General features: G+C 38.0%; 1 protein-coding gene across 6 annotated transcripts in view; it reads left to right on the top strand.

Annotated features, from left to right (window-relative positions):
* Nucleotides 1-22,022, top strand: part of CDK14 (cyclin dependent kinase 14) — a 321,217-nt gene that overhangs the window by 177,538 nt on the left and 121,657 nt on the right. For all 6 annotated transcript variants that reach the window (XM_062605168.1, XM_062605171.1, XM_062605172.1 and 3 more), the window contains 2 exons: nucleotides 7,539-7,659; nucleotides 18,664-18,757. In XM_062605168.1, the coding sequence (XP_062461152.1) occupies nucleotides 7,539-7,659; nucleotides 18,664-18,757 (215 nt within the window). The remainder of the gene's footprint in view (nucleotides 1-7,538; nucleotides 7,660-18,663; nucleotides 18,758-22,022) is intronic.

The raw sequence follows: 22,022 nt of genomic DNA, 5'->3' as shown, positions 1-22,022 counted from the left end.
GCAGGGTAATGTCAAATGGCAGTTTTGTTTGATTAATAAATAAAATAGTTGCTAGATCTGCTTTTCAAAAGTACTGTTTGTTTGTAGATATTAATATTGTTGAAATATTTGCTTCTCCATGTAGCCCTGGTCTTGTTCAATTAACTGTCCTAGACCCTGGGATTTGATCTGTTTGTAAATAAATTTGCAGGTACTTGATTACACTTTCTGTAGCTGACCATGGCTTGAGGTATTCTTTTCATTAAAGTTCTCCAGATATTTTACCTCTAGATGGGAAATGACAGATCAGCAAAACTGTAGTATTCCACTGCAATAAATCACTCCATAGAGTAACATCCCAGTGGTCATGTCACTATTGTTGCTTTTCATCAGCGTTCCACGGATTAACTGCACTGAGTTGTGGACCCCATTAATAGATGGAGAGAGCAGAATGTTTTCACTGTGGTGAACCTTCACCTTGTCACTGCCAGCATTGTATGGTCAGTTAAGAAACAATTACCTGAGTATAAACAACTGGGATTAAATGTTGGAATATAAACCTCTTGGTGAAATTCAGCTTTTGCATTTCTGTTTGGATAGCTCTGAATCACAACAGTAGCACCAAATTGTGCTTATTTAACAGTTCTTCAGCTGTCAGATTTAATACAGCATTAATCTAGAAGGATTTAAATGGTACTGTTGTCCTGTATGCAATGAGCTTGAATCTGTTATGTGTCCAGTCCTCTTAACACCCTAACAAAGGGAAGACAGTTTATGTAAACAACTATGTTCTGAACAAAGTAAGTCTTGCACAGCACAGAGCAAGCATATTTTTTTCTTTACTACTGTGTTGTATTTAGCCTGTGCAATAAGCAATATGCCAAGCACCTACTGCACTTATCAAGTGGTGAGACACCACGGTACCAGTTGATAGGGGTTGGTTCATTTTTACTTGAACTCCAGATGGAGTAATCCAAAAATAGTTCTTGCAGCCCTGCTTTTATTTGTATAGAGAGGGATCATAGCGAATTGTTAACTTCATACACTGCAGTAGGTTGTTAACTTCTGTGGTCAGTGCTTGGTGGACTATTATGCTTCCCCAGATGGGGCATCCATAGCTCTCAGTTTGTCTCCCTACAACACTTCTCCCCAACACTTCTTTTCTGAATTAGTTTGATTTTCTTCAGGGAAAATTCTAATGACAGTGAAACATTTATACCTCAAAACTTTAGGAAAGTGTCTGTCACCTTCCTTGTCTTCAGCAAGTTCATAATTCATGTCTTAAAAGTACACATATAATTTTTTCATTATTTTTCTATCCTAAAGTCAAATCATTGTCCAGTATTGAGCTCATTCATTCATAGCTGCTTCCCAGTTTTTCTCTTTTCTCAGGGAATATTAAAATATCCTGAGACACATTACCTCTCATTTTCAGTGAAGAACTATTTTCTCCCTGTTTGTCCTTTCTAGAATTTTCTTCCTGTGCTCTGCAGGTGTTCCCAATTTAAAACCATCTGTTCAACCATTGTTAACTCTTTGCTTCAAACCTGATAACTTCACATAACTGGAATGAGTAGTTCTCTTTTACCGCTTTATTAGCAAGTGGTGTGTTCATGCTGGGACACTGTAAGGAGCAGAGGGTATCATCTTCATACAGTTTTTTTGTGAGACAACAAACAGAGAATCATTAAGTGAAAATCCAGAATATGGAAAGCAAGATTTAAATCAGTCAACTGTTAAGGGATTGTGGGCACGTATACCATATGCATAGTGAATCCAGGTCTTTTCAGTAATGCAGAAGTTATCTTTGATGTGAAATTGTTTGCTGTTCTTGAGTTCTGTTAGCTTTTGCATCTGTGTGAATGTTTACAGTGTTGGTGCTATTTGTTTCTTTATTTTTTTCCTCCCACACTGTTATTTTCTGCTTCCAGACTAGCAGAGGCAATAGAATGTATTCATGCTGACCCAGGAGGCCATGGGAATAGATACATTTTTCTGGTGTTAAAAGTGGGACATTAATTTCTTCTGCACTTCCATACCACTTCTGGATTGGGACTGAATTTTAATGTGTTTCGTTCTTCTAATAGACAATGAATGAATTTGGCAGCCATGGTACATGTTCAGCATCAATGGGCTTTTTCAAAATGTATTAGAAACATTTTATAAGGATTTTAAAGCAGGGAAATAAACAGCTCTATAGCTAGGGTGGCTATCAGTCAAATTAATCAAAATGATCTTTCAGTATACCACCAACAGCTGAGCTCTTCCTCATATTCCACTTTCTCACTCTCTACGATGCTTTGGGTGGTTCAGGAAGATGCTAGAATTGTTGAAAAAAAGCAAAATACTCTTCATGAGAGTTAGAGTCATTCTTTCTAAGTAGCAGAAAAAGTATTTCTGTGCCTCCCCTTTCTGTAACTTGTGTTTGTCAAAATGACACGAGTCCCATTCACAAACCAGAGTAATTACCATCTGCGGTACTGTAAGTGACTGCCTGAAGACAAACATGAGACAAGATTTGCAGGGAAAAATGATCTTTTATTAGAACAACTGATAGAGGTGAAAACAACAGACAGGCTGAGAAGCACACATGCCTTTTGCCTTACTCTGCTCTGTCTCTCGAAGGTTTCTGTTCAGTTTGGAAGACCAGTCATTTCTCAAGTGCACTTCAGGAATACTAATTTGGGAACCTGATTAGGCTCTCTCTGGTAGTCTGTAACTTTTATAAATGAACAGCACTACCATAATCTACTGGCTAAATTAGGACTAGGCCATAGGATATTGTAGGTAATTCTTAGTTGAAAGATGCTTAACTCAGATGCTATGGTAAAGCTGCTACTTAAATAGAGAAGCACGCAGGTAAAGAATGGAAGGATGCAGGATGCTTCTGATGGCCAGGAACAGACTTTTGGGTTAAAAAGCTGACTGCTTCACGGAAGCAATGTCAGTGTTTCCACCCATTATATTTCTGTTTTGCTGTCATTCAGGTATTCACTGGATACATACACTTCTGTTGGAGAACAAGTAGCTGAGTAAACATGTTAAGTGGAGTTGACTGTTCATGATCTGCAGTAGGATAACAATATCTTATATTGCTAGTGATTCATAGTTATGGTTTTATAAGCCATTTACCTCAAACTCTAAGTAATTGTTAAAATGAACAAAACAGAAGACTGAAAAAAAGGAAGCATTAAAAAAATCTGAATCAGGAAAAACAGCAACACACCCCCCCCTTTTTTTTTTCAGTATGCCTTACTATAGCCCTTTTAGATATATCCAAATCAAAACAGTAAATAGTTCAACACGTTTAAGGTATAGTGGAAAGGGAAACCATGCACATGGTTGGCAGACCTTGTTTTTTGCAGACATGACTGGTTTTCTCATTTGCAGAATCATATTTGCTGTGAACAAAGGCTTCCTGATTGTCATATGAACTTGACTAGAAATCTGTCCTGCAGCTAAAGAGATATCAAATATTAGTACTTGTGCTTGTATAGCCAAAGGTGTGTGTATTGAATAGGTCTTGAGTCTGGACATAGCTAGAGCCTCTTGTAAAAGCCAAATGCAATTTAAAAATTACAGTGATAAATCAGTGCCATGTATTTTGTCAATAACTGATGCTAGGTAAGATCAGATACAACCTCTGAGTCTGACATAAAAGATAAACGCAGATAAAGCGGAGAAAATTGTGTTTACCAAGGAAGGAAATATCTTCTTGGGTTTTGTGTTTTTTTTTAATTCAGAGTAGGAGGCAGCAGGAGGTTTTGTGTGTTAAAGACGTATACATACATAGGCAGAGATCATTCGCTCTGTATTTTATATACAGGGCATTGTAGCTGTTGTGTAATGAATGAGTTAAAAGAAAATTGTGGTTTGTGTCACAGCGCAGGTAGATGCTGTTGTGCAAGCCTTGCAGTCCATAATACATCAGAACAGTTTCTTCTTTCAGGTTGGATAAATAATGCCCATAGAAGTAAGTGCCTGGAGAACATAAAGCAGTGTCTGTTCTTCCTATAAGTACACACAAGTTCCCCAGTGGCTCTGATGCAACTTGACTTTTAATAACTGGGCCTTATGCTTGACTTCCTTCTCTCAAAATCAGGCTGCAACAGCAGAACATGTGTTGACCTTTTATTTTTCAGAAGACACAGGAACCAGGGGGGAGTTTACTTCTTGGCAGGAGGTCCTCCCTCTACCTTCCCAGGCAAAAAAGTGCTCAAGCAGCAATATGTAAATATTGGGTACTCAACCTGGTGATCTCTCCATTTACCCTTTGGCTTTTATGCACATTGGTCATTAAGGTTTGAAGTTTTGATGGTCCCCCATAAGCTCTGTCTTTTTAAAAGAAGATTGTCAGTTCTTCCTGTAGTGTAACCATGGAAACAGGCAGGGAACCCTTAAAGAAAGTGATCGAACACGCTGTGCTAATTAATCCTACCTTTCAGTTTTCTTTCAGTTGAAGGATGTGGTTAAATAAATTTTGCATGAGTAAGCATATTTGGGTATGCAAAAGGGTATAAAATATGTAGCAAATTTTTCTTGCAGAAGGGTATCTGGAAAAAAACCCAACCCTGATAACTGTCATCTATTTGCATCTGGAGCATCAAAACAAGAAATGCAGTATCTTGTTAGTGTTTCATATATATATATATTGATAGCATTCTTTTAGAACTGTAAATATGTCTGAAAGATGAGGGTATTTTTTCATGCTTTAAGTGTGATGAGAGACATTTGCTTTAATTTTGAGTCTTCAAGTGAAAGTGTTCATAGTTGCAAATGCCTTCTTTGTCTCTAGTGTTATTCAGAAAAAGCAGACCTTGCCCTTGCTCTCTCCCTGAGGGAGAACAACTCCTCTGAGGCATTAGCCTAATTCAGGTCCTTTCAGTTCTGCACAGGGGCAGTGATTGACTGCCAAATTTTAGTCTCAGTTGTTCATTCCTGGTTTCCATTGGGCTATTTAGTTTCCAAAGTAGTGTATATGCCCAGCTAGGAAACCAATTGTTCACAACTTAAAACACGGCCTTTACCCATTAACCTCTTAAAGCTGATGATGCTGTCTGATTGAATGTACGACCCTGACTTGCTTTTACAAATCGCAGTTTTGTTTATGACTTTCTCCATTCCAGTACTGATATTTTTATAACGGAGAAACCAGATGTAGCAGCTTACTTCAGATGAGGTTTTCATGGTGTTTTGGGAGTGAAGAGCAGAACAGGCTGGGATTAACCCAAAAGGGCCATCCTTTGAAAACTGGAGGGCTTTTAGTTAACCTGGAGGGGATTAGAGGTGGAAGAGATCTAGAAGCAGTGGGCTGAGGAAACAGGGTAAGCAGCAGTGCCAGCAAGTTGGGAGGACTGTCTCCATGCTGAACAATTACACAAGAGAAGGAAAGGTGTGCTTAGGCTAACTATAGCACTTGCAAAACTCCATACTGGCCAGTAAAGTGGCAGAAACTGTGAGGCAAGCGTGTATATTGTATTGTGGCAGTGTGATGTCTGGTATAGCAAGCTGGGTACTCATTCCTCCCTCCACAGGAGATTTCTTGAGTGTGTGGATCAAGGACTTTGTGTCATGGAAACCTGAGTTCATTTTTAACCCCACAAGCTCTAAAGTTTTTTTGAAGTTTCCTCCAAATCACATGATGTTTCTGGCTTCTTAAAAATACCTTTCCCCTGCCTGCTTATGTCCTTTCTTCCATCAAAGTTAGGTAGAAGATTAGAGAGGAAATAGTTTGCATCCAAATTCAGCCTTTCTCAGGCAAGACTAAACAGGGCCTCTGACAGGCAAAGAAGAATTGGAGGCATTGACCCTCCAGGCTTCTCAAATGCTTTTGTAATTTTTATTTAGCTTAATAATGTTAGGTCTGTATCCACAAATTCAGGGACTGCTGTTTTAGTTTAGTTACATGGGACATAGGTGCTCAGAAACTCAGACTTGTTAATGTATCTCTGGGCTAGGAAAAAGAATTTTTCTTACCAGTTAGAACATTTGGTGGTTTCTGATTTCCTGGAAGCAAACACATTAATCTGGAAGCTCAGGCAATGCAGAGCATGAGTGTGACCTTCCTCTGGCCTCTTTGGGGTTGTACCTGGTCATGAGCCAAGTTATTCGTGAAGCTGGTGGCCAAGTGCACTAATGTAAAAGAGATGGAAGTCTGAAAACTAAAACCAAAAAAGGTTATTCATATTTGATTATTTTTTTTTATTAAATTGTGGCATACAAGTCAAATTATTCCCCTACACTGGTCTAATTGCTATAATCAGCTGATAATGCAATCGACTGGGAAGATTTGCCATCATTACTATGGAGATGTATTCACTGAGATTAACTGTTCTTAAATAGCTCCTCCAGTGTATTAAGAATAAAGGTGTAAAGGATTCTCATCTGCCCTTATGTGAATTCTTGTGTTGCGTATTTCTTTATGAGTGTATGCCTTTGCTTTTTGGTTTCTGGAAGGTGTAATACATGAAATTCTGTTTGAGTCATTTCATTTGTTTTGTAAAAGGGAATAAGTAGTTTGGGAAGACACAAAAATCCCCAGTAGTTCATTTTCCTGATTTCCATTACCTGTGCTTGTCCAGTGTTCCCAAGCAGGGGAGCAGATAGTCTCAAGGTGGCAACTAGGAGCAAATTATTTGGAAAAGGTGTTTGTAGGCCCATGATGGGAACCATCACCATAGCCCTGAAAATCTTTTCCCATTTCCTGGATGAGAGGGGCTTCTGTAGGAGAACTGTTAAAAAAGTATGCTCTCTACTGTTTTTATCAGCATATGAGGGTCTCTTCTAAAATCTTTCCAACTTTACATGAGACATTATGGTTGTGTAGCAATATAAATTCTTTTAAATGACTTGACAAGCTTAAAAGACAATTATTGTAAACTGTATTTTTAGTAGGCCAAAGATTTCATTGAAATGATTTCTGCTTCTGAGGTTGGTGCACTGCCAATATACATTTGTTGAGAGAAAAGAATTTGACACATAACATTTTCTAAAGCATTACTGCAATATTAATATTTATTTAAATGGTAATGTTTCTACTGCTTTCAAATATAAACTTGAATAAGCAGGCTGGGGTTTGCAGTCTAAACTGTGGAAGGTTTCCTTAGGCTTTTCTGAAAAAAAAAAACCCAACAAACCTCATCTGTGGCACTATTGGCCTGGGAGTTTCCTTTTCATTCCCTTTTTCTAAATAACATTGAAATGAAAGACTATCGATGCCTAAGGATGAACAGTTAATGGAAATCAAAATCTTTATCTGTCTTTCATTTAGGTATACCATAGTGTATCTTTGCATCTCTCCTGGGCCTGTGGTTGTCACTGTGAAAAGCATATTTTATTATTCCTTCATAATATTCACAGGTCTGTTTAGCCAGGTACTAAATGATAGATGCTACTATGTTATTTCATTAAGTAACTTATTCCAATACTAGAAATAAAAACGCTCGCAACATGCTATCATGTTATGTGGTGTGTACTCATATGTTCTTTTAGGATCATAACTATGCAGCAGACTATTTCTTTGTTTTGTTCGCATTAATTTATTTGCATTTACCCCACAGGTCTTGCAAGAGCTAAATCAGTTCCCAGCCATACATATTCCAATGAAGTGGTAACTCTATGGTACAGGCCTCCAGATGTCCTTCTGGGATCAACAGAATATTCCACCTGCCTTGACATGTGGTAAGGATAGAATCCTTGCACAGAACTCTATGTAGGTGTTTTAGCTCTGATTTTTTTTATATGTGTAAAATAATTATGTCACAGGATTAGTGGTACAGGTTAAAAAACTTGTGTAATCTTTGTGGTCCACTCAGTAGCTCCCTAAAGGAATCCCTCCTGCCAGCTCACTGTTTAGCAGCTGGTACCTGCTGTTGACACGCAACTAGAAGAGCCATGGGTGCCTTGCAAGAGACTGAGTTGTTGCTTGACTTTTGTAGTCATAATGTGATACTTCGATATGATATGATAGGATACTTGTTTTGCAGAAGATAGACCTTCACCATGCCCAGCTGTAGCAAGGACAAACCCAGGATCGTCTGGGTGCATGAATCTACTGTACTTGTTAGCAGTAAATCAGTGTGGCACATCACTGCATAGCTTTCTTTCAAACCTATGGATTTTATTTAGGCCTGCAGGTTTGAAAGGGCAGTTTGATGTGTACAGTATATAGCACTTTGCTCCTTTTTGATTACATCATTTAGTATTGTGTTAAAGAAAAGAGGTGTTTGGTTTTCTGACCAAGGTGAAGGTTCTTTGTTTATCCTGTAGGTTTTCAGGTCACACGATCTCTGTAATCTGTACAAATTCTATAATTAGTAAGAGCTTCAACTGTGTTACTGGAAGCAATGCATGTTGATTCAAGAAACAGAAATGTGGAAAAAATACTTTTCCTTACAAAGAAAGTCTCAGGCTCCAGAAGACATTTTTTTAATATGCATTTGACTTTTTAGGTTTATACAACTCATTTCATTTGAGAAAAAAAGATAAATATACTGAGCAAGTTTCGGAAAAATATAATGCTTTTTTTGTAGTTTGCTGAAATGTCTTTCTATAGTACAGGCAACATAAATGCAGAATAATGATTATGTTAGAATCCAGAGGTAACCATAAGATAAGGTTAAAAGGACCTTGTGTTTTCATATGGTAGTTGAATAGCATTTGTCAAGGTAAACTTGCAGAGTAGTACTGAAGCTGATTGCCTATCAGGAATATTTTTTTGCTGCGGAAGAGAACTAAGCATGATTGGGCTGTGTTTAGTCTTTAGCCAAGATCAGAGAATGTGAGATGAAAAGCTGCTTTTTCCTGAAAATCTCATCTAGTTTGTTCCCATAACACTGTTAAGTCTTGGCTCCTGGGGGCAGGAGTAAGAAGCTGCAGGGTTATTTCATTTGAAGGGGTTACAGAGTATAAATACTAGAATAACTAATACTGAAGAGAGTGTTTATTATAACTGGGCCTCTGGCTGCTTTAGTTCCTTGACCTGTAAGGGTAGATGAACTAAGAGGCAGAAAAAGGCAGGTGAGCAAACTTCTCCAAATGTGAATGTTGTGATATTGCAACTGAACCAGAGGCAAAGGCAGCATCTTCTGTATCAGCTGTGTGGTTTTCTTCAAACCATTCTTCACCTCACAGATAGAAAATAATCTCCCCCTGCATCTCAGCTTCTCAGCTATCCTAAAACCATCCTGTTTTCCCAAAGATCAGGCTCAGCCTGGTATCTTCACAAACTGTATGCGAACTCCACGTCCCATCTGCTCCTGACATGCTGCAGTCGCCTCTTTTCCAAGCTATACCTCGACTTGCGTAGGGTGAGGCAGGACAGCTGCATCAGAAGATGAAAATAGCTGGGAGACATAAATAGTACTTTTCCCTCATTTACTTAAAGTTCAGTCTATGTGTGTGCAGTTCTTGATGTGTGTGCAGTTCTTGAGAGTTCCACGTTTGTGTATGTGTGTAGATGCATGTCTCAATTTGTGAAGTACAAAGAGAATGAGAGAATATATGGAAAGGTGTCAAGAAACTCTAAGTTGCTTCTTTATTCAAAAGAGACATTGGAAAATTATTTTTTAAAAAACACCAATTCTAAAAATTACTGCACTTTGAAATGAAGGGATTTTTTTTATTGGTTTGTTTTCTTTGCTTTCTTGGTTTTTTTCAACTGAACAAAGGGGTTTAAAACATTTTTCATTCTCACTGAAACTTATACCACAAAGAAAAATACTTCACTTGAAAGCTCAGTAGTTTGTCAAAAATAGTTCTTTTAATGCCCCTCCCAATAATGATTTTAGTAAAAGAGCTATTCAAGAGTCCAGCCAAACTATGTGGTGTTACTGTGATAGAGATCAAATTAAACCATGCAGCTAATAGAAGCATTTCAAACTTACTGTAAATGCAGACTACTTCCTTCATAATCATATGTTTATATGCAAATTACATGGACAGCAGGGAAGATCAAGGAAGGACACAAAATGCCATGTCAGCATTCCAGGTCATTATGTTGTGTCCTGACAAAAATGATACAAGAGTACCAGGGAAGAACACAATAATTATGTCTTAAATGATACCAGTAAATGATGTTCTGTTTTACAGAGTATTATTTCACATAGGTCTGAAAAAGATTCAGGTGGCCAGGGACAGAGGTGGTGAGTTCTGCTTCAAATTAAAAACATCATACTGCTCTAAGATTTGTAGCCCTTACAAAAATTTTGCTGCCCTGTACCCACTGGAGAGCTATGAAAAGCTTAGAAAAAAGTCCTAGCAATAGTTTCTTTCACATGGCAGGAATTCATGTAGAGGCTCAGTTACTGCCACAATAGAAATCGGAATAGAGCAAATGTCTATTGTGTGTGACAAAAGAGCTTTAGGTTTTTACTTCTACACTTTGCTGGGTTATCTGAGACAGCGCTTCCAGATTAATTGCAAGAGGTACAGTTGCATGTTAAGGTCACTTAAGCTTATTTGGCACATCTAATAGTATGCTCTGCTGGAGCACAGTCAGGCTTGGGGCTTTATTTATATACTGGTTGTACATAGCTGGGCCATAATTACATTAAAACCACTTAGTGGCTTCCCAGAGTGGGAGGAAGGGAGGCACAGAGAAACCTACCTACCATCAAATTCCAAGATAATTTGGTAATTTGTTATCAAAAGTGTATTTGTAACATTAGCATTTTTATGCAATTACTAGCATTATGTCCTTATGGTAGATAGTGTGTGCACTCCTGTGTCCTTATTGATGATCCACATGATGACAAATGCAGGCAGCCACTTCACTAAATATTTAAATAATGTTGAGGTAGAAAGCACAGCTATTTCTTCCATTTAGGGGGGAAAGAAAAAAAAAATTAACAGCCTTTGCTATAGCCATGATAAATGACGTTTCATGGTGGTTCCCCAGGAATGGAAAGTGGGGCTGCTTCTAAGTAGAAGACCAGCTGCATGAAAAAAAAGAGTCCAAATATCAACCACTGGACAGTGGCTGGGAAGCAGGTGGCAGAGGCTGCAGACTATTTTTACACTTCATTTGCTGGTGTAGGGCATTAGGATAGTAACTAAAAGCTAATGATCCACATGCAGTGTTACATTCTCCTGCGTTCCTTTTTAAATAGCCAGGGGCAATAAAATAATATTAATGAAGATGTACATGCATTAGTGGTGTCAGGCTCATGATGGAAATCAATGTGGTGGGCTTTGTGATTTACTGCTGACAGCATTTAGTGCAGGTTCATTGTGTGAATGTATTATACTACCCATGACTGCATCAAAGAGTTGTGATAACCTTTGATATACCCTTTTTTTTTCCTTTGTCCTCTTGTTGAGGTCTTACTGGTAGCTAGTAAAATGGCTTTGAATTGCCTCTGGTGTAACTTGTCCTAAGCCTTGAATTTTACAGTGCTTTGAAAGTCAATGCAAAAATAAGCTTCAATACATAAAGGGTTTATGTTTTACTAAAACCTATATGTAAGTAATAGAGAGGGAAAAGAATTCCCAAATGAGCCTATTCTGTTTGTTCCTTAAAGGAAGAATATAGTATCAGTAAATGAAGTAGTTTAAACAAATTATTAAATCCTTTTTGATTCTGGTAATGTGTGCACTGCTGCATCTGGGTTGCTTACATCAAGAAGCCACTAGGGATATTTTATTTTGAAGTACAGCTGTCTTTTAACAGCTGGTGATTTTTTTGCATATCCTATTCTTTTGCTTTTAAAAAATACATTCTTAGTCACAGTTCAGGTAAACTGAGAAGTTATGGGCTGTGATGTACTTTAAATTCACTTTTATTGAGTAACATCAGCTATGTTTAGTGCTGCGGAAGAAATCACTTAAAGCTGGGCAGTCAAATGTTATTAAATTGCTTATTAAATCACTGTTATTTAACTTTGTAACATCTGGATTGATATACATGATTTCAAATCTGATCTTAATTTAGGGAAAGCTCTTCATACGGAATTTTTATATCTTATTATTAGAAAAATAAATGGTTCTTTTCAGGAACACACCACTTCTCACACATAGCCTGCTCCTGGTGCAGATTTGAGTACTGACTGTAATTCCATGCACGCTTCCATGAATATTTGACCGATAAAGACCTACGACAGTAATTAAGATATTTATTAAATAAAAATGGATCTTGTCTTAGACACAGGTGCGCCAAATTATGTTTTTGCACGGGGGATATTACAAAAGCATCTTTATCCAGTTTCTGCTGTAAACAGTTTGCAGTGAGAGAAATCCGAGAGCAGGAGTCCCAGTACACCCTGAAGAAATACTTGGGGCCTGAGCTAGGAAACAGCATAGGGTAAATTAGTTCTTTTGCCCTCAGTGTTCTTTATGGTTATGACTTCCACTCCAAAGAAATGCTAATCTGTAGAATATTAAGGTGAGGATTTTGCGATAACTATCACGGTACCGTTAATTAAACTTCTTTTGTTGTCAGTGAGTTCTTCGGTACTTTTATCACCTGAATTAGCTTTTGATTGGAAAATTCTCATAAGGTGGAATTCATAGAAACTCTGTGTGTGAGGAAACGGTCTTGGTCTGTAGTTACTGGAAGGGCATTTCAGTTCCTGTCTAAAAACTATTTTCGTCCATTTGGAACATAAGATTTGCAGTCAGTTTTCCACTGCTGGAAATATGTTTCATATGTGTCAGGAAAGTATCTCATTATGGTATCTGGATCCAGAAGAGAAAACCAGGCAGAGCATGTTTAACAGAAAAGTATGTCATGACAAAATATTCCGCAGGTTTGACAATCGTTTTCTCGAGCTTTTTCTGCCTTCTGCTTTTCAGAACAAATAAGTCTAACAGAAAGATACATGCGAAAGGATATCAATCATGTGCATTTTAATCCCTCATGAATATAATATTTCTTAATATCCCATATTAAGCATTGTTACAGGGGTTTGGGTCACAAAACAAATTTCCTAAGCTTTTATTTCTAGGTAGTTCAGTGACACAGCTCTTCACTTGTAATTCCGATTGCTTCAAGACTAACTAAAGAATATTTTGAACTATCAAACCTTCAAGTATATTATTTTTCGTTCATTGCATCTGCTTTCTGCAGAAATTTTAATACTGTTCGTTGCAATCATGGGAGGGAAATTGTACTTCACTCATTACTCCTCATGTGAGAACTGTAATCTGCTTGCCTATTTGCCCCTATTCTTTGACTAGACTTGGTTTTCATAAAATCCTTCGCCTTCTGAAAATCCTGCATGCTGAAAACAGGCTTCATGATCAGAAAGAAACCTTCTGTGAAGACCCAGCATAGGTCTTCACTGTGAAGAATGTACTGAGTGTTACCACCTGCACTGAGCCTACTAGAAAGCAGATCTGTTCAGAGCAGAAAGTTCAACACTTTAAAACATATATAGTAAGCATACATGCATTCTATAATTTTTATTTAAGGGTAAACTAAAGCTTATTTTGGAAAGAACTCATTTCAGAGTGTGTCTGTAATCCCTTTTACGGATCCATCAAGAAAAATCAGAATATTAATTCAAGGAAACAACCCTAACAATTTTTCATAGATTACACCTCACAAAAGCTTTTATGTTATTTTCTAAACAGTATTCAAGTAGAGATAGCCTGGAGATTCTTCCAGTCACATTATGGGTCTTTGTTACACAGAGACAGGAATGTGAATTCTTAAGCCAAAAAAATATAAACCTATCCCACGATTAAGCAAGTTAATTTTACGGGAGTACCCTCCTGACTTATAAAAGCTCTGACGAAAAAAGAAGAGCAGTTTCCTGAGGCATTCAACTTCATTTTTACAGGCTCATTTACTATGTCAATTTATATGCAAGAGTAACCCATTTAGCTGTGCTTACTCAGCATAAAGGTGTATGGTGGCAGCCAGAGTCCCAGGAAATTAAGCAGGACAATGGAAGAGTAATATTAGATGGTATGGCCACATATGGTGTCATCAATACATCAATGGGTTTAGTCACACTTTTTGTCATCAGAGGGTAAGCCACCCATTTCAACATTAAATGGCTGTCACTTTTACTTTGCAGGGTTATTCTATGCTAGATCACTGGAAAGACGTCTGAACAAAGTCGCAGCGTTTGGCTTATTTATTCAAAATTTGAAGTGCTATAAAAAGAGTAGGAAAATTTGAATTGAGTACACTGAAATTAGTTAGGCAAATGTTCTTTTGTCACAAATTATTTCTCAAGCACTGCCTGAAGATGTTGCATGCTGAGTGTGCACAAATTATACAGAAATAACATACCCTTGGAGATGCACCCACGTTAAAGCCAAGTTATTTTTCTGTATTTCATATTTCAAGAAGCAATCTGTGTGTCACAGAAACTAGAGATGGGTGCAGTCTTTGAAGTCATCTTATCCACCCTCCTGTTAATCCAAGTCTGTTCCCTGAAGAATATTCTTAAGTGTTTCAGCTTGTCTTGTGTTACACAACTGTTAACAGTGGAGCTTCAAGTCCATTGGGAGGCTGGGGGATAGCACAGTTTTTAAGTGTATTTCTCTAACACTCAACCTAAAATTTTTATTTCCTAAAGGCCTTCTGCTATTTCGAGTTATACTATCTTGGATCTACGTACAGTTCTGGGAACCATTAAAATCCTAATCAGTTCTTCCCTATCCTTCCCTGCATAATTTCAAATATAGACTCATCATGTTCTCCCTGTCCCTTGTCTTTTCTTGTAGCCAAGAATGACATTTTTCTCTTAATTTTTCCTTACAAACCACTTCTTCTGGCACAAAAATAATTCTTGCTTTGCTCAAAAATATCTCTAACCTGGTTAGTAGTTTATGAGGTTTACAAAAACAAGACTAAATTTCAAGGCCTATTAGAGACTTTACTTTGTTTTCATGTTCAAGGTGTGTGCACTTACACTTTATGATTCAGGGATCCTATTATATACTCAGTTTCTACTTGCTGTGAACCTAAATTTCACTGGTACTACTAAGACATCTAAAATACCATCCAGCCATCTTGAAGCCTGTAGTGTTGATATGGCTTTCTGGGAATTTCTATCAATTCAGTGTCATGCTTCCTTTTTTTTTATTATTATTTTCCATTTTTTTTTTAAATTCCTTAAGTCTTCTATTTCTGTAGACTTATTCTTCAGTGTGCTTAACACCATAACCTTTGAAACCAAGCATAAGCTTAATTTTCAAGTGGGCCAAAAGGAATGGCAGTTCTCCAGCTCAGACCTTGAAGGTTGTTTATGCTTCTTTCCTCAATGATATTAATAACCTTTGTATTTTTGTATTAGTTGTTTTGATAACTCCAATACTCTTTCAGTCTCATTTCAGTGTGTGACTAAATGGAGTATTAGGTTACACAAGAGTCCAAGACACACAGTAAGATTGTTCTTTCCAAGCAGGAAATTTTTCTTCACTAGAGTTTTTTGCAGTTCTTACTTGATTTTTGGCTCATGCTTGTGTCAGACCCACTTAAAGTGGAAAAATTTGTAAATAGGTTATGTGAAAAAATACAAAACTTGGCAAAATCTTCCTGCTGCCTTTACAGCATTTCTGTTCAAACAGCTATCTGAAGATTCTCTGCAGATATACTACATGCCCTCAATGATACACTGGTTTAATCACATGCCTGTTTTCTGGTTGCAAGAATAGAACTCTAATCCTCTTTTCTTTATTCAAATTCAATTGTTTTATTTCTCATCCTGAATAAATAGCTTCTGACTGAAATCTTGAATTTTTCCTTGCCTGAGATCCTAATACTGTTTAAAAGTATTTGACTAAGATAAATTGTGCCTGTCTGTGCCTAATGAAGCATTAACCAGACTAAATGATGAATGGCAGTTCAATCAATTCAGTTCATTCGATAACCAGCAGAAGCATATGGAACACAAATTTTAACCTCTCTTTTGTAAACACCTGAACTGTTCCAAAATTGGACTGAAACTTTACTTTCCAAAGTTTTCTCTACTTTACAATGCCTAAGGAGAAAGTTTGCTTAATATACCTATGCTTTGGGATGTAGAATTAGAAAATAGTGATGCTTGTTTCATTTTCTTCTTCAAGAAATTTGACTATAAGCTCTCATTGTCCTGCAATGTAAAATTATTTCATTAGCATTAGAACAAGGGTTAATGGGTTCAAACTTAAACAGGGAAAGTTTAGGTTAGATATAAGGAAGAAGTTCTTTACTATAAGTGTGGTGAGGCACTGGAGTGGGTTGCTCAGGGAAGTTGTGAATGCTGCATCCCTGGCAGCATTCAGGGCCAAGCTGGAAAGGGCCTTGGGCAACATGGTCTAGTGTGAGGTGTCCCTGCCTATGGCTGGGGGGGTTTGAACTTGATCTTAAGGTCCTTTCCAACCCTAACTATTCTATGATTCTATGATTCTGTGATTCTGTGATTCTATTCAGTAGTGGTCAAAGCCTTCAGAAATGAGTAAAGCATGTGTTGCCTGCTGATAATTGTAGTTAAGTAGTATCTATAAATACTCAGCTCTGGCCTTGGTGAAAATATGCAATCAATTTTCATTAAGTTGTTTTATTCTACAACCAATTCCTTACCAATATATGCACTCATATCAGTAAAATTAAATGCTACTTTCTGAATGCATCATCAGGATGCATAAGCAATGAAAAGGTATGTAATTACTACATTCCAAATAATTTCTTTCTTGAAACAAAGTTAAATTAGAGGTTATTGCTGGGATTTTGTGTACAGAAACACAACTCCCAGTTTCAGGGAAAGTTGGTGCCATAGTTAATTTTCCAAATTCTTGGTTCCTTTTGTTATATATTTGGGGTTATTGAATCAGCATTTGGTTTCGGTGAAGGGGTTTTTGTGTGGTTTCATACAGACTTAGGTGTTTGCATGCGGAAGTTGTAGAAAAATGTATGTAGCAAAATGTAATTGAACAAGTTAAAATAGATACTTAAATTGGTAGCCAAGGGAGGTATTTTCTCTTAAAATTATTTTTGCTGAGGGAATAAGCAACTCCTGAGCTTTCTTCAACCAGAAAGAATGCAGGTGGAAGTTTGTGATTTGTTTCACTTTTCAGGTGAAGAAAGTCCACAGGTTATCTGACATTTGAATTAGAGTCACAGCAGCTTTCCTATACTTTTGAGAACCCATCCGTTGTGTTGTAGTTTGTATGTCTCAGATGTGAGGTGGGCTGATGCCAGCCTCATGAAGTTTAACCATGCCAAGTGCAAGGTCCTACACCTGGGTCGGAGCAATCCCAGGCACAGCTACAGGTTGGGCAGAGAAGAGATTCAGAGCAGCCCTGCGAAGGAGGACTTGGGGGTGTTGGTTGATGAGAAACTGAACATGAGCCGGCTTCAGTGTGTGCTCGCAGCCCAGAAAGCCAACCGTATCCTGGGCTGCATCAAAAGGAGCGTGACCAGCAGGTCAAAGGAGGTGATCCTGCCCCTCTACTCTGCTCTTGTGAGACCTCACCTGGAGTACTGTGTGCAGTTCTGGTGTCCTCAACATAAAAAGGACATGGAACTGTTGGAACAAGTCCAGAGGGGGGGGGCACGAGGATGATCATGGGACTGGAGCACTTCCCGTATGAAGATAGGCTGAGAAAGTTGGGGCTGTTCAGCCTGGGGAAGAGAAGGCTGAGTGGAGACCTCCTAGCAGCCTTCCAGTATCTGAAGGGGCCTATAGGGATGCTGGGGAGGGACTCTTCATTAGGGACTGTAGTGACAGGACAAGGGGTAACGGCTTAAAACTCAAACAGGGAAGTTTAGATTGGATATAAGGAGGAAGTTCTTTACTGTGAGGGTGGTGAGGCACTGGAATGGGTTGCCCAGGGAGGTTGTGAATGCTCCATCCCTGGCAGTGTTCAAGGCCAGGTTGGCCGAAGCCTTGGGTGAGATGGTTTAGTGTGAGGTGTCCCTGCCCATGGTAGGGGGGTTGGAACTTGATGATCTTAAGGTCCTTTCCAGCCCTAACTAGTCTATGATTCTATGATTTTTTCCTCTGATTTCCCAGCACTTCTTCTTAACTGAGTGGTATGAGGGAGACTCATGGGAAGTACCTTTTGAGAGATACCACGAACAGGAGCAGTAGTGGGGTGGCTGTTACTGCAGGAATAGACGGGAGTCTTTAGCCGCTCAGCCCATTGCAGCACCTCTCAGCCAGAGCTTCTGGGCGAGGGGGTCAGCAACGCCCAGAGCCATGGGCTTTGAGTTTCCTTCTTTTATGATAGAAGAGGGAAGAAGAAAGCCCAAGCAAGCCCATCCCTGAAATCACCTGCATTGGGGCAGTAGCTCAGTTCAGTGGCTGTGAGCAGCCACATGCCTTTTTCCTTTGTACTCATACTTTTCCAGATCTTCCTCCTGTGCCAAGCCCTTGAAGTCTGCCTCTGTGCTGTAGTCCTGTTCCCATTCAGCGTTCTTCCAAGGGTGCTCTCTCACTGCCGTTCCCACATCCTATTGCTTGGGAAGCACTCGTACAAACGGAGACCAGCTACTGTGCCTTTATAGGTCTCAACAGCTACCAACCATATTCCTGCTACCTCTACACCTGCCTTCAAACACTGAAGCACTCATACATACACATTGTTTTTAGTAAATGTGTGTGCTTGTCTTTCAGCCTTGCACTGATTTTAAAAAATAAGTAAATAAATATTATTTGAATCTTGGTAATGGAGACAGAGCCATTGTTGCTGTGCATTTAATCTTTAACAAGTCTTTCTAACATTGCATACTTTTTCTTTTTTCCTCTGTAGGGGAGTGGGTTGTATCTTTGTAGAAATGATTCAAGGGGTCGCTGCTTTTCCAGGAATGAAAGACATTCAAGATCAACTTGAAAGGATATTTCTGGTGAGTACTTTACTGCTGAAGTAATGTGCCCAAGATAACAAAGGATTGATTTATAAATGTTCACATATTTCTTTGTGTCAGGAATTAAATCACTGACAGAGCCAAGGATCAGAAGTCTAGTCCACAAGCTAGATAAAAGTTACTTGGTGTAGTTTTGAAGACTACACTGAAGTTCAGATCCTAATTTTTTCAGATAATCTACAGAAAGTTTTTTATACGGTTGTGGGAAAAGCTCTCCAAATATAAGGCAATGGAAATCCAGCCAGTTTGCAATTGATCATGAAACCCAACTACTCTGGCTGGTGCTCTACTGATATTATGCTAATATGATGGCAATGGCAAGTATTTTTTTGTGAGATAGACACAGAAAAGTAAGATGGGAAATGAGGTGGGAAACAGAATCGGAATTCATAAATTGTGCTGCTACACAAGTGCAACTGGAGGCCTTGACTACTGCTTCTGCTGCCTGGTTGGGCCCTTCATAATGTGTATGGGTAGCTCATAGGCACTGAAGACACATCCACATTGGGAGTGAAAGAGGATGTAATTCATAACAAGCATAAACCATCATTTACACATTTCTTTGTGTGTTTGTTTTTAACTTGCTCTTTCTCCCGTTGTGCTCTGGGTTTGACATTTTGCTTTCAAAAGCTCAGGAACAACTTGACTCCCCAATAAAAGGTTTTGTTTCCTCCAGCACCTGCTGAGAACTGTGCTGTAGTGGACTGGGTTTATTCAGGGAAGCCACTGCTCACCCGGATACTAGCCAAAGTGGCTTCTGGTACTGTGAGGTGGCCATCAGGGAAAGCAGCTTCTTTCTTCAACCTGGCAATCTCTGGTTTGCTTCTGACCACACATTTAGAAGGGAAGGATGAACATACCCTTGCTTTTAAAAGTTATTTTGTTAGGAGTCATTGACTTTAAATGCAGAGGGGGTTTGGGGATTCTTTTTTGGCTTATGGGGAGGGAAAAAAAACCCCATCTTTCATAATGTGCTTATAAAAAGTTACATTCTTCATTTTACTCAGACTTGCTTGTATTATATCTCTTGTTGGGACACCAGGGAATTTAGCAACTTCATTTTAGGAATGACTCAGAAAAAAGTACATCTCTAAACTAAGACCTTATTTGATTGTGATATAAAAATACTTCATTTTCTGTAAAATACTTTGCTATTCTGCTTGCTTGGCTAATACCCCGAAAATTCTGTGCTGTGGAAAAATAGCTGTGCTGCAGCGTACACAAGGAGCAGCAATTCTGAGCAATTCCTGTGACGTGTCTCATTGCTTCGACTGCTTGCCAGCTCGTGTATTTTAAGCTAGCACCTCCTGGGCCAGTTTTAGGGTTTTGTTTTCTTAAATTCTTCTCATTTATTGGGATGAAATTTCCTTTGTATTTATAGAACATGACATTTTCAAAACAATAAATTCCTCTTTGGGGCTTCAGTTCATTTACTGTGGTAAAATTTTAGTTAGTGTTTTTGCTATGGAAATTAAGTAGAGTTCTAACAGCAGAAATCAGCACTTCCTTTACTGGGGCCTTTTTGCACTATATCATAAGCGATCGTATGATACAGTGCAAAAAGTGGAAGTAATAGGTATACCATATATACCTATTTTTGTATGCCTTTTGTAAACCTTTTGTATATTCCCATTTTCTTTTCTCTTACCTATCCTTGCAATTATTGTGTGTTAAAATGCTAAAAGAAATACACCCTAGGAAGAGACTTGAGGCCTGCCAGTTTTTTAATTGTGTTTTAAAACTTCTGCTGCAAATATTGAGAATGGTGTTGAAATAACAAGGGATAATGTACTGTTTCTTTAATTTGATTTTTCCAAACCTTCAAATAAAAAGATAAAATTTAGACTGGATAGTTTTATGGTCCGTTGTAAATCAGAGTTAATTTTTAAATCCTGATTAATTAGGCTTGCTAATGAAAGTGTCTGCTTACCCTTAGCTAAATAGTTTCAGTGAGTGCCTTCCTAATGTACTCTAAGCATCATTAAGAATTGCAGTTATCCATTTAAAAGTTATAAAACAGGATTATTCTTGTTTGGTTTTGTATTTGAACAGAAGGATTAAATTCATTCATTCTCCAGTGGATCATGTGGTATGGTAGTTAATAGTGCTGAAGCACATAAATCAGGTTGTTACACCAGATAACTAATACAATTAACTGCCACACAGTGAGCACTTACACAGCTGTGAAAGAAACAGATCAACCAATTAAAGACTTTTCCACAAAGTCTTCTCATAGTTTACATTTTCAACATCCAAGAGTGGTGCTTTTCTTGTAATAAGGGGTAGTCTTCTGAAAATGGTATGAGGTACAGTCCACCTTCATACTAACGCATTTGTCCTGTAGTCCTCTTCTGAAATACATAACTTGCAACAAAAGGTATGTGTTGTATTTGTTGCCACTGTTATTAGTCATACTTACACATCCATAGCACATATGAGTCCAGGTTGCAGCTTGAGGCTTTTAGGGAATCAGTTACATTCCATTAGAAAAGTCACAAAATGCTAAGAAAGAATAGTTAGGAAACATGAACTGAATTTAATGTGATGACCGTATAAAATTCTTTGATTTCCTATTGTATAATTTCAGATTATTACGTAAATGAAACAATGTTGTATGTATGCTGTTTCAGTGGAGGTCAAAGAGAGATTGTCTAAATGGTTTTGTATATCTCTGCCATTGGCATTCTTCACATATCTTCATAGCAGGAGTAGATGCAATCCAGCACACCGCATGTTTCTTCCTCGTTATAATTGATATTTATTTATGTTTAATAATAACTTAAGTGATTGTATACAGTAGATTAAGAACAGAGATTGATCTTTCAGTTTTGTTTAAGAACTTTTCTCTTTATGCTTGTGTTTCCTGACTTCTATTGCTTCAAACGTGTGTTTTTTTAAATGGTAATACACACTGATTCTCTGTTTCTGTTACAGCTGCTGCTTATAATAATCATTCTCAGGTTCCATTACTGTGACAGGCCTCAACAAAATTGCAAAGGTTTATAAACCTGAATATGTGCTCAGAATTGGACCAGCACTTAGAGATGTGTATGAATAAGCAAGCTGCCTGTTGTTACGGTGACACTTTGGATATGACAATAGGAATTCTTTTTCCTGCCTATGCTTAAAACTGTGAATAATCTTTTTAAAAAAATCTGTACTTACCAAAGATAATGGAAATTACATGTATAAGTAGGTTGCTTTTTCAAAGTTTAACAGTGAATAAAATGTCTTAATGCAGAGG

Source organism: Pezoporus occidentalis, unplaced genomic scaffold (assembly GCF_034315485.1).
Source record: "Pezoporus occidentalis ecotype Australia unplaced genomic scaffold, CSIRO_AGI_Poc_V1 ctg9, whole genome shotgun sequence".
NCBI lineage: Eukaryota > Metazoa > Chordata > Aves > Psittaciformes > Psittacidae > Pezoporus > Pezoporus occidentalis.
This window is presented reverse-complemented; position numbering and strand designations above follow the sequence as displayed.